General features: G+C 45.0%; 1 protein-coding gene across 1 annotated transcript in view; it reads right to left on the minus strand.

The window, feature by feature from the left end:
• Positions 1–12,913, minus strand: part of RAD51B (RAD51 paralog B) — a 774,217-nt gene that overhangs the window by 257,197 nt on the left and 504,107 nt on the right. The window contains exon 9 of the mRNA XM_013003662.3: positions 4,170–4,266. Within this exon, the coding sequence (XP_012859116.2) occupies positions 4,170–4,266 (97 nt within the window). The remainder of the gene's footprint in view (positions 1–4,169; positions 4,267–12,913) is intronic.

A 12,913-nucleotide genomic window follows, 5' to 3' on the forward strand; every position in this document is an offset into this window, starting at 1 on the left:
GGGGTTTTATCTATCCTGGATTCCCTGTATTTTGGGGCTCTTATCTGTAGCAGTGTGCATGTTCTGTTCTAATCCAATTTGTAAGGTAGAATTGAGATCATGAGAGTGGGGGAAGGAAGCATTAAAGAACTAGAGAAAAGCTGTGTGTTTCATTGGTGCTATCCTGCACCCTGATTGGTTAGTCCCTTCCTCGTGACCCTTCTGTAAGGGGATGTCCAATTGTCTACAGATGGGCTTTGGGTCTCCACTCCATGCCCACTCCTCCCCACCCACCCACCCTCCCATATGATTTTGTTCTGGGTCTTAGATGCCTGATTCCATTGACACCTCATGATCACACAGGCTGGTGTGCTTCTTCCATGTGGCCTTTGTTGATTCTCAGCTAGATGGCTACTTGTTTATCTTTAAGCCTTTAAAACCCCATATGCTGCATCTTTGGATAGCTGGGCACCATCAGCTTTCTTCACATTTGCTTATGCACCTGCTTTATCTTTAGTGACTGTGTCGGGAAGGTGAGCATCACAGAATCCTTGGCCCAACTTCTATGGTCCTTTTTCTACCAGTGCGGTTTTCAATATTCTTAAAATTTCTTCATAATAAGACCCTGTGATTGTGCTGTGTCCTCCAAGAAAATATATAAAAATCACCACATTGGAATTCCCAAAATCAGTCAGGATAACCTTCTGAGCTAACCTCTTGGCCTTGAATTTGAAAGCACCAGCAAATCCTCCCAGACATCACTGGTTTGATTAGTCTTTACTCTCTGTTAAATTGAAGAAACAGTCCCAGTTATATTTCAGAGCACCCTCTTCAAGAGTTTCAATTATGGTTCCAGGACTAATGAAGCTAACAATGCTTTTGTTTGAATCATGTTTCCCGAAGACACCCTAGCGGGACTAACACAATCGTAATTCTGAGAGAATTTATCTGCCATCATCCACTGATCGCATGGACACATTTAAACATGCTTTGGTTGGAATAAACATGTACATATACAAATAGCAACCCCAGTAGCAACATGTTTGGACTTATATGGAACCCTGGTGGTGTAGTGGTTACACTTTGGGCTGCGATGCGCATGGTTGGTAGTTCAAAACCTACCAGCAACTCCGTGGGAGAAAGACTGGGTTTTCTACTCCCATAAACAATTATAGCTTCAGAACACCCACAGAGGATTGCATTGACTCAATGGCAGGAAGTTATATTTGTCCTAAGTCTAAATGTCCTAAGAAATGTGAACATTTCAATTCTTCATTACAACTTTTAAGAAAATATATTTCTATAACCCCTCTACAAACAAAGGATCTAGGAAAGGCAATTGTTTCATTTTTTCCTTGGATTTCATCATCAGGAACAGTGTCTAAGGACGAGTTAATAACTCTCCCATTGCTTATGAATATGACTTTATCATTTTTTTGTTTGTTTGAGACTTTTTTGTCTCTGAAGCCACTAAGTCCATTTCAGTTTTACTTGTCCTCTTTGATTAATTTATCTTTTTCAGCGACCTAGTTATTTTTTTTGTAGTGGCCACAGTGGGAGTCCAAAAGCAATTTTCTTTGTATTTGTTTTGCTCTTCTCTTTGATTAAGATAAACCAGAAAAACAGGACATAGACAAGTACAATTACATATCAGATAAGGAAACAAATATTCTCTTCTGGTATTTTCCTCAAAGCTGAATCAATACATTATATGCGCGTGTGTGTGTGTGTGTGTGTGTGTGTGTGTGTGTGTGTGTGAAAATCTGACAATCTAATGAAGAAAACAAGAAAAGCAACTTGTTCTAGAACTCGTCTTCCTATAGCTGAGCCGGAGGAGAGGGCACAGAGGAAGAAGAATATGGGCCACCAATGGGGAGTAACACAGAGAAGGAGATTCCACAAAAAAGCTGTTCCTTAAGTAGAACTTGAAGGATTTGGGCAGGAAAAAAAAAAAGGGGGGGAAGCATTGCAAAGGGGAACTGCTGTTCTAGATGGGCTGACCTGCCTTTGCAGAGTCTAGCAGGTAGGTGGGAGGAGTGGCAGGGACAGATCAGCCACGCGCTTGACCTAGGAGTGTTCTTCACATAAGGCTTCAGAGGACAGGAAGGGATGCATAGACTACGGAGGGTTATGAAGCACTGGCTTTATCTAGTGAGGTTTTAGTAAGCTGGCCACCAGAAAGAACAACCACAAAATTCCCCGGATTTTGAGCATTTGTTGATTTCCATGGTATAAATATTTCCATAAGCATTTCAAGCTAGCAAACCCCAATGATTGGTTTACTGATTTTAGCCCATTCTCAGAAAAAGCAAATCTAAAATTCTGGAGCAGGAGAGTGACACAGCAGAAGGAAGCGAGCTTAGGGGAATTCACTTTGGAAGTGGGGGACTGAAAACGGGAGAGGCTGTCAGTGGGAAATGTGAGGTTTATTACACTAAGCCAATTGTGCATTTAACAAGTCAGCTGGTAACAATGCAAATGACCCAAAACAGAGAGGCAGAGGAGAGATACAGTGGGAAAGATGAATCAGGAAGATTCCATCATGAAAGGAGTACAGTACATGGAGGGAGGAATCCCAGATGATTCAGGCGTTCAGCCTGGGTCACTCAAGGAATCCGGATGGCTCAGTGGTTGAAATGTTCGGTTGCTAACCCAAAGGGGGGACAATGTGACTTTCAGAGATTTACAGTCCTGGATACCCTTGTGGGGCAATTCTACCCACACCTGCTGGGTCACTCTGAGTTGGGTTTTGAGTGAGAGATAATCCATTGGTGGGTACGGAAAAGATACCGAGCATCTTAAAAGTGTTTAGAAAGAAATCATGTTCACTTGAAAGACACCATCAAGAAGCAGGGGTGTTGCCACAGACAAGAGCTGTCAACACAGGGAATCCAGGACAGATAAACCCCTCAGGACCAATAACGAGAGCGGCGATACCAGGAGAGTAAAGGGAAGGTGAGGGGAGAATGGGGAAACCGATCACAATGATCGTCATATAACCCCCTCCCAGGGGGACAGACAGCAGAACAGTGGGTGAAGGGAGACAGCAGTTAGTGTAAGACATGAAAATAATAATGTATGGATTATTAAGGGTTCGTGAGGGAAGGAGGGGGGAGGAGGGAAAATGAGCTGATACCAAGGGCTGAAGTAGAAAGAAACTGAGAATGATGATGGTAACATATGTACAAATGTGCTTGACACAATGGATGCATGTATGGATTGTGATAAGAGCTAGGTTAAAAGAAGAGGAAGAAGAAGAAGGGGTAAGTTTGTTGCTGAATTTCTGAAGCTATAAACCGAGAGAGATCCCAGGAAGACTACATAGGCCAGTAGTTCTCAACCTTCCTAATTTCTCGACCTTTTCAGACAGTTCCTCATGTTGTGGTAACCCCCCAAGCATAACATTATTTTCGTTGCTACGTCATCGCTGTAATTTTGCTACTGTTATGAATCGGGCAACCCCTGTGAAAGGGTCATTTGACTCCCAAAGGGGTCGCGACCCACAGGTCGAGAACCGCTGACCTAGGCAGTCAGGAGCCACACTAGCTAGGCCTACAAGTCTCATCAATTCAGTCACAAACAACTGTCAGGAAAGTGCCCACGCGCAGAGGGGCTTGAGCAGTTACACACATCTCCCTCGCCCGCCAGGGTCGTGCCGCGGAACACAAGCGAGGACAGCTGGAAGGACTCAGAGAAATGTCAAGAGAGAACTTCAGTAAGGCCAGAAACCACCCACTGGCTCAGCGCTGTAATTCCCCTAGCTACGTCAGGCCGGGTGCCATCAAAAACCAGAGCCTGAACCTGCCTGACCTTTTGTAGCGTGGGGGTGGCAGGGTGAGGGGTGGAGCCAATTGTTTAGATTTACCAAAGTGGACACTTTGCTGAATCTTTCTGGAGAGCTGACCAGGAAGGTGCTATTTCCCACTCAGGATAGCTAGTGCATGCTTTTGGGCCAGTCCAAAGGTCCCAACCAACAAACGGTTCCATGGCCAGGGGGTAAGGCCAACCTTTGAGCACCAGTTTCAAACCCAAAGTCAGGTACCAGGTGGACACACTGAAGCTACCCGGCTCCAGCTGGGCTCGCTGGCCACAACCTATTAGGCAAGTCTCCTAGTTCCCGACAGGAGGCAGAGAGGCAGTGGGCTGTGTGTCCGCGTCAAGTTTCAGCCGCTCCAGGACAGATCTCTTACCTTCAGACAGGGACACATCATCAGCTGGAGACACCAGGTCGGCCTGCGAAGGGAGGGCTCTGCTCAGATGGGTTGTAATTTGATTCGTCAAGATAACCTGTGAACAGACAGGGAGAAGGTGGGGGGGGGGGAGCAGAAAGAGAGAGAAGACTAAATTAATGATGAGCGCTATCAAGAGGCAGACTGTGGTTTAAGACAAGGCTGATAAGTACACAGGGAGGAAACCCCTGGCTCTGACTTTCAGCAACTTTATCTTCAGCCCACAATGTCTGGCAAGGCCTGTCTGTCATTTAAGACACACAGAAAACAAAACAAAAGACACAGAAAACTGTAGAGGTAGACTAATTTTTCCTCCCCACCTGAGTGGAAAATGCTAATCAATGCTTTTAAAAGGCTGAGGAAATTGTGTCTGCGAGGTGTTGTCATATTAGTTGTCATAAGAAAAAGGTATGTCGGCTTGGAAACTGCACCAACATTCAAGTTCCCGTGAACCATAAACATTTTTTTAAAAGCTAACTAGAGATTTAAAATACATACATACACACCTTATCAGATGCTAACTTTTAAAATGTATGTCTACAGACTAAGATATTGCTAGTTCTGAAAAGAAGTAATGACTCGTGAGTTCAGCTTTGGGCTGCTAACTGCAAGGTCAGCGGTTCAAACCCAGCAGCAACTCTTCCAGAGAAAGATGTTGGCTGTTTCCAGAAAGAGTTACAGCCTTGGAAACTGTGGAGCAGCTCGACTCTGCATAAAGGTCCCTATGAGTGGCAACCGACTCCATCAATGAGTGAGGGGCGGTGGCTCCCACCAACACTTGTTAACTCAATAGTCTGAGTTTTCTTTCCAGTTTTGTAAAATGGGACCTACATGCCTCTCACACAGTGTAATGTGCTTCTTTTTAAATTAGTTGAACTCTAACAAATGAATTTGCAAGCCTCACTTTATTTAAAACAAAATATTGACATTTTCCTACCTGTCTAAAATAAAGATCATAGTATTTAAGTTCCTGATAAGGACCCTAAAATTACATAATTCACATGACCCACTGCCACTCAATAGTTTGGCAGCCAAGAAATTACTCTTTTGCTTAAAAGATCCTTAGTCACGATTAATCCTTATTGTTTTAGGTGCTGAAAGGAAGAATAAAATACTGATTCTCTCCTGGAAAATTGCAATGTGATTAACATGATTCCAAGACTCGAGTCTTCTCATTAGAGAGAGAAACCATTAGCCTCCCGGTCTCTCAGAGTCCCTGGGCATGTAGTGCACAATTCACTGGAATTCCCTGACCGGCAGTCTTGGTCAATGGTTTGCTACTATCTTGATTTGAACAGCAATGGAAATTGTTTCCAGTCCTTTCTGCACAGCCCGTTTGCCACACCTCTGTCACTGTCTCATGGATGGACCAGTGAGGCACATTCTAAATCCTGTACCACTGGCACCTTAACTGAGAGCAGAGAGGAGAGTGGGATGGCAAGGTCAGGACTATTGACAAAGACTATTTTTTCCCCAAGATCTTTTGTGTCAAGGGAACCCTGGTGGCATAGACTCAATGGCAGTGAGTGTTTGGTTTGGTGCGTCCAAAGGGCTTGTACGTCTCCAGCTACTCGTCAGTGATGCTCAGGTATTGTGTTCCACTGGGTGTTTGCTAATCTTATTCCCTCACACTCTTTTTGTATCATGGTTTTCATCTGGACTGGTAAGAATTACATATTATAAGATTTTAATTAAGATGACTGCAAATGGCCAAATAGTCTGCTCTCTTTAGAAACAAAGATTCATATTCAGGAGTATGTACTTATATACTTATACTCTAAGGCTTGAGTCTTCCCATCATGGAGAGAAGCCATAAGCCTAAGACGTATAATGAGGAACTGCATTCACTTGTCTCTTTATGATAGAGGGTAGGTAGAAGCATTGGACTTCAATTCTCAAAATTTGGGCTCAAATTTTAACTCTGTGTATTTAGAAAAGTCACGTAAGCCTCTGAACGTCTTTTGTGCTTAGGTAAAATAATAATTACCTCATAGAACTGTTATGAGAATTAAATGTGATAATAACTATCAGGTACTTACTATACTGTCTGGACCAGAGTAAATATTCAATTAACTGTAGTTGTTGCTGCTGTTATCAGCTCCGTCAAAATGAGAATATGTGAGTTAATAAATCTGTACATGCTACACACACCGAGCAGTTGTAAGAATAGTACCCTAGAGCACAATTTTGTGCATCCGGATATACTTTGATGCCTGATCATTTCTACTGTTGCTTTAGTCTTATTTAATTAATTAAATTTTATTCAATTGCAAGGAGTCTGTAAAAATCTCAGGTAAAAATAGGTAGTAATTGTGAGACGGCTTCAAAAAGTTTGTGGAAATATGGAATTAAAGGATAATGGGACTTTTCCATGAAACTCTTTTGTATTTAAAGAAAAATCAAAAGATATGGGTTGCTCTAAAAATATTGTGTGCTTTCCTCACCAAGGTTCAAAATAATTGTTAGTTTTATGAACTATATCAACATGTAAACTCTAATTTTTATGAGATTCTGTAACAAGATGGCTTGGTTACTATGAGTAATACCCCAACAATGTTGAACAGTGATCAGAAAAGGGAATATTTACTAACTATCTACCATGAAAACTATGTCACCATGCTGTGTGACGTCCCTAGAAATTTATATGGTATTTAACAAAATACTCGGGCTACTCTTTCTCAGACTTATTGCTATTTACCAGTCTTGAGATCATGGACTTATTATATAGAAATATTGAAACAATACACAGCCTAAAACCCAACTACAGATAGACCTCAGAAAATACCCCCACTCTTTTCCACTTTTCTGAGGGCAGGAGCAGAAGCAAACATTCCACTCTCCACTGGCGGGAGAACACATTCCTAACCGTTTTCGCTGACACACCAGTCTCCAAGTCCAATTATGAGAAGGGTACAGGCCGAACCAAACCAGGAGGGTTAGCTGATCATAACATCTCTGGATGTAAAAACAGGACCTCACTCACCGAGTTGGGAGGATTAAACTGGATAAAGCTGATGGATGTCCTTAGCACAGAGTACCTGACCTATGGTGATGGGTGTTGGGTACCATGGGGTTGATTTCCATTCCTAGTGACCCCATGTGACGAAATAGAGCTTATTTGATTGCCATCCTTACAGAAACCCATCATGAGATTTTTACCAGCAGACACACTGGGAAGGGTTCACATCACCAACCAAGTGTTTAACTACTGTGCCACTCGGGCTCCAACAAATGCCATGAAGTCAATTCAGGCTCACAGTGACTCTCTGGGGATAGGGGGCTTGTTTCTGAGCCTTTGTAAATCTTTATAGGAACAGACAGTCTTTTCATCTTTCTCCCTTGAGTGGTTGGCCGATTGGAAATGCCAACCTTGGGATTAGCAGTCCAATGCTAACCTGACAGCAGCATCAGGATTCCTCCCTTTGACCTATGGTAAAGGTTTAATAAATGTTAGCCCTCATTAGTTCTCCTTTGCTGATTCACACCTTGCTTGTTTAGATAGAAAATCCCATGTCTGAGTCCATTTTTATATAGCCCACTGCTGACAAAGAACAAATATTTGTTTATATGTTGAACTCTAATAAAAGTTTAGTTGATGGCTCATCTGCTATTCTTGTCATTTATTTAAAAGTAAGACTAGTTTAACATATACAACACCTGTTTCACCACCACCACCCCCAACTACCATCATCAACAAACACAGAGACTTAAGTGAGACTCCTGAATATATTTTTTTAAATGGCCCAACGACTGGGGAATCCAACTAGAAGTTGACTTTCAGGATGAAGCATACCATCCACCTACTAGGGGAAATAGGAAGACCTATAAATTGTATAAAGTAACTATTGTCTTGTACTCAATTTTATATACCATGAGACCATTTACTCCCAAGATTTCCCACTTGTTTATATGGTGTGTTATATCTGCGCGCGCGCACACACACACACACACACACACGCGCGCGCCCTTTATTCTCATCCCTTATCTTTAATGATTTCCTTCCAAGGCAAAATAGGAGGAAATTTCTCTATTCAAACACCATGCTTTTGGATTCTAATTTTCCCTCTGTAATATCAAGCTTCTCTAGATTTTCCCAGTCTATCTTCTTGGGTTTGGGCAATTGTTCAACACCTATGCTCCAGTGTAAAGGCATAATTAAGCTGTCTTTAAAAAGAAGTAAAGCTAGGGTACAGATTTATAAACAATCCAATAGATCCTGTTTTCACAGTGAATAGGACTGACTGACTTTACCAGCTAGAGAAAAGAGATGGAGGGACAAGTACTAGTTAGATGGCAGATGAACAAGTAAGGAAGCTAGCTAGATAATCTATGGGGTTTTGATCAGAAGTCAGAGGCTCCTGGGAATGAAAACCAACACACACACGTGTGTGCACACACAAATATAAGACTCAAGTCCTCTAAATATCCAAATGGTAGCTTAAGATAGCAAATACCTTGAGACAAGAGGGTAGGCAATGAATGACCTGGTCAGAAGACCCATCAGCCCTAGTGGTCAAGGAATTAGTTAACTGACCAATTGAGACTGACTCTCTCAGTTTGTGTGTCCAATTCTGAACACCTGCCCTCAGTTGACCTATCTGTTTTCAGCTATACTATGACTAGGATACATCTAGAACTATCCCCGAACCCTACATGAGCTTGCTGCTCTTGGCCCAGAATGTGTTCTGCCTTATGGAGTCACTATAAATCTTTACAGGAGCCCTGGTGGTGTAGTGGTCCCACGTTGGGCTGCTAACTGCAAGATTTGCAGTTCAAAACCACTAGCTGTTCTGCGGGGAAAAAAAGATGAGGCTTCTACACCAGTAAAGAGACTCTTGGAAACCCACAAGGGCAGTTTTACCCCATTCTATAGGGTCGCTATCAGTTGGCATTGACTCGTAGCAGTGAGCTTGTTTACATGTGCCTAGTCTGATCCACATTAAGATATTAGAATTATCTTTGCTGGGGATTCCTTGAGTGGCCACTTAGAGCCCACGAGGAGCACTGGAATACAGTAGACGAGAGAGAGTGGAGCAGCCCTGGAGAAATTGGCCAGAGACCTGCCAAGACTGAAGGCACTGCCTTTGGTGGAAGAAATTCCTTTTACTTTACACTTGGGAGATGACAAGGAAGAGGGAGCATATGATCAGTCAGGGCGAGGATAAGATAGAATGGGGATCAGTCCTATTTGGTTAGTAGAAAGGATATGCTTGGCCAACAAAACAATACTAGATTATTTACAAGTCTTATTTTTCTAAGAAACTAAGAATTTGGCAAATGCCACCGTTCCACTTTCTCGATGCCTGGGGGACAAAGGAGAGGCAAATTTTTATAATTTTCACTTTCCACAGCATGAACTTGAGTCACCTGCCTGAGCTCATAGAAAAGAAGAAGGATACACAAGCTTCGGGGCCCACGCTCTCTCCTTCCTCCGGCAACACCGGGCAGAAGGCAGAGGGCGAGAACATCCGCAAAAGTCTCAGGCATGTAAGACAATTCCAGCCAAATCCTGTCCGTCTCTGGTGGTTCTCAGTGTGGCCCTGGATGCATGTGGTCTGTCATTTCCGGAGCCCCAGGAGCTCTCCAAGGATGTGCTGGTTGCGGCAGAGTTAAAGGGGTGGGCTGGGCTAAGGGATCATGATGCAACCTCAAGCATCGCACGGGGCATTTCTACCCATGAAAACACCCACTTCTTCCTGTCGCCCACTCCCTGCCAGAAAGCCGCCACAATCCAACACAGAGCCTCCGAGGAGTTTCAAAATCACTTTAATCGGGCCTGTAGGGTGAGTGCAGTGGTTGTCCTGCTACTTCCAGCTTCTGCAGTGAACAACACAACAGTCAGTTGGACCAACCAACTGGCCAGAGAAGTGGGAATGTTGGTCATCACCGCACTCAAAATATTCCTGGCACTAAATCTCTCAAAACGGCCCTGCTCTGCCTGCCATGGATTCTTCACGGCGCAGCTAATTTCATATCTAGGTTTCTTCTTGTATTTCACATTATCTGTCTTCTTAAGGCACAGTTTATAAAATGTTACTTTTGGCATCTATGTCTGTCTGTCTATCTATCTATCGATTGATCGATCGATCGAGAGAGGGCCAGCTAGGACAACGCCTGCATCTTTCCAGCCCAACAGAGGCATTGGATACATCAGAAATTCCAAGTTGTAATCCTGCCTCTGTAAAGGGTTGCTGAATGCCTTGCTCTGGGGGAGACAGAGGCCAGAACTTTCCTGTGAGAAATGGTTAAGGTTCATTGATTCCTTTCATCACCAACGCTTGAGAGAAAGGCCCCGGAGTGGGTTTTGCTATTCTCCCCCCTGACTTGGTCTCTTGCTTCCGAACCATGACCGCGAGTGCCCCAACCCATCTGCTGTGCGAGGAGCAGGGTGAGAGGGAACCAGGAGAGAGGAGGGCAGGAGGGGGGACGGGGCAAGGGGAAAGCATGAGAAAAGTCGGAAGGGTGTTCTGGGAAGAGGATGAATTCCCCCTAAAGCATGTCCAGAAGGCCACACTCCTAGGCCCACGCCTCCCCCACAGCCAGCTCCCCAGTCTCCATTCCTGGTCACTTCCAGCTTTGAAAAGAGATAGCTAATATTTGTTGGGAAGAAAAGTCAGACCAACCACTATGGAGACTGAGAGTCGCAGGAACAAGTCTGGTTTTGCTATTCAGTACTCTCACTTTGCCCAGCTCTGGGAAATTATGAAGTATTCCATCATGAAAAAAATTTTTTTTTTCTTTTTGTGCGAGCGTCAGCCACAGAATATCCAGTGTCAGTTATAGAATACAGAACTGATATGGTATTGCTACTCCAGCCTGCTGTTTCCATCTTAAAGGAGCCACTGCAATTGTGTTCTGGGAGAGCCTAAAGTGCTGTGGGGTGTGTGTGTGGGGGGGGGGCGGTTTCCAAATATCTGTAGTAAAAGGACCAAAAGTCTATTTGACCCTAAGAAAATGCTGGTGTGAGAGTCAAGCGCCTGAGTTTTATTTCTGACCTTATTAATAACCTGCTGGGCAATTTGGAGAACTGTCCCTAACCCCTCTGTAGCTGAAAAGGGGTGAGGGCGCCAAAGAAAAGGCGAGCACGAGCCCATTAGGACTGCAAATGTGTCAGGCTGCTACGCAAACCATCTACACGTTTCACTTGGTTGTGGTATTAGTGTTGCACTAAAAATCCCACCATGATCCTTGCTTCCCGTCTCCTCTGACCCGAAGAAATCCATCCTGCACAGATTCACGCGGCAGAGGCTGAGGAAGAAAGGGCGGCGGGTGGGGTGGGGGTGCGAACGAGGCTGGTCACTTTTGTGGATTATCCAATTATTTTCCATCTTGGAAAACTTAGGTCTCTTATTCCCTACTCTGTGGAAAGAAATCTGGGCAGATCTCCCCCTGGGAAAATTCTGACAGCTTGACTCGTCGGGGCGCCCCCGAAGAAGAAGATGTAGGCTGAGAATGAGGCCATGCAGCTGGAGGGAAGGAGGGAGGCATTCTGCTTTGCAAAAACCTACTCCATCAAACGAGGCTGGCAGTCTCGCCTCCACCCTGGCCCGCCATCGCCTGTTCCACAAGCTCAGGGAAACGCCTTGGGACCGGATAAGGCTGCCCTTCGGCGCCCCTTCTTCTTGGCCTACTTCTCTTGGGTGCACAGGCCAGGGGATGCGGTGCAAACCCGGGGCCATTGACGTAGGTGTGGAAAGCTCTGGTCCCCCACGCCAGCAGACCGGTCCCCGGCTCTGCCGGGGCTGAGGTTAACACGTGTTGGTTCAGAGCCTCCGCGGGGCTGACAGTTGTACGGGGACCACAAACAACCGGCTGGGGTGCTGTTTCCACTGTCAGCCTGGCCTCAGCAGCATCCTGTCAATGGTGGGCCCACGGCAGGAAATAACACGCACCCTGGGCGAGCTGCGGCCCTGCGCGCTCACCGTGCTTTCGAAGGGGACATTTGCCAACCGGGTGCAGTTCTGTACTTAGTCAGCCCCGGACCAGAAAAGGGTCCCGCCAGCCCGGGACTGGACCAGAACAAGGCTAATTGTGAGAGGACTCAGGTTCACACGGATGAGAAAGAAACCGTGCCAGCGGTCAGCAGTCCCCGCACCTTTTCTGTGGCAGAGTCGCTCTGGCGTGAAGTTTGTTTGGGCGTCTTTGCTCCCCACCTCACCAACTGCCACTGAAGCCACAGAAAGGCAAGGAGCGGGGGGCGGATTTCCAACAGCCCCCTGAGTTTCTTCTGACCTTTGACGGTGTTTTTGTTACTTGTGGGGCGCTTTCTATTCATGTGTACTTCTGGGCTCTGGGGATTCCCCCACTTTTGGTTTGCGAGGAGGATTAGAAAGACATGGCTTTGTGATCAGTCCATCACAGATGGCTGCTATTAACTGATTTCCCCACCTCAGACTTATTTGACACCAAGAAAAACGTTCTGTTGAGTCACTTGCTCGCCCTACCCCTCCTCCCCCCTAAAGCACATTTGTACTTTCATTACCCTCATCATTCTCAAAACATTTCCTCTCCATTTGAGCCCCTGGCATTAGCTCCTGATTTTTACCCCTCCTCCCCCCTCCCCCATGAACCCTTGAAAATTTATAAATTATTATTATTTTGTCATATCTTACACCGTCCAATGTCTCCCTTCACCCACTTCTCCGCTGTCCATTCCCCAGGGAGGAGGTTATATGTAGATCCTTGTAATCTGTTCCCCCTTTCTC

Source organism: Echinops telfairi, unplaced genomic scaffold (assembly GCF_000313985.2).
Source record: "Echinops telfairi isolate 266 unplaced genomic scaffold, ASM31398v2 ScPeMD7_18;HRSCAF=68, whole genome shotgun sequence".
NCBI lineage: Eukaryota > Metazoa > Chordata > Mammalia > Afrosoricida > Tenrecidae > Echinops > Echinops telfairi.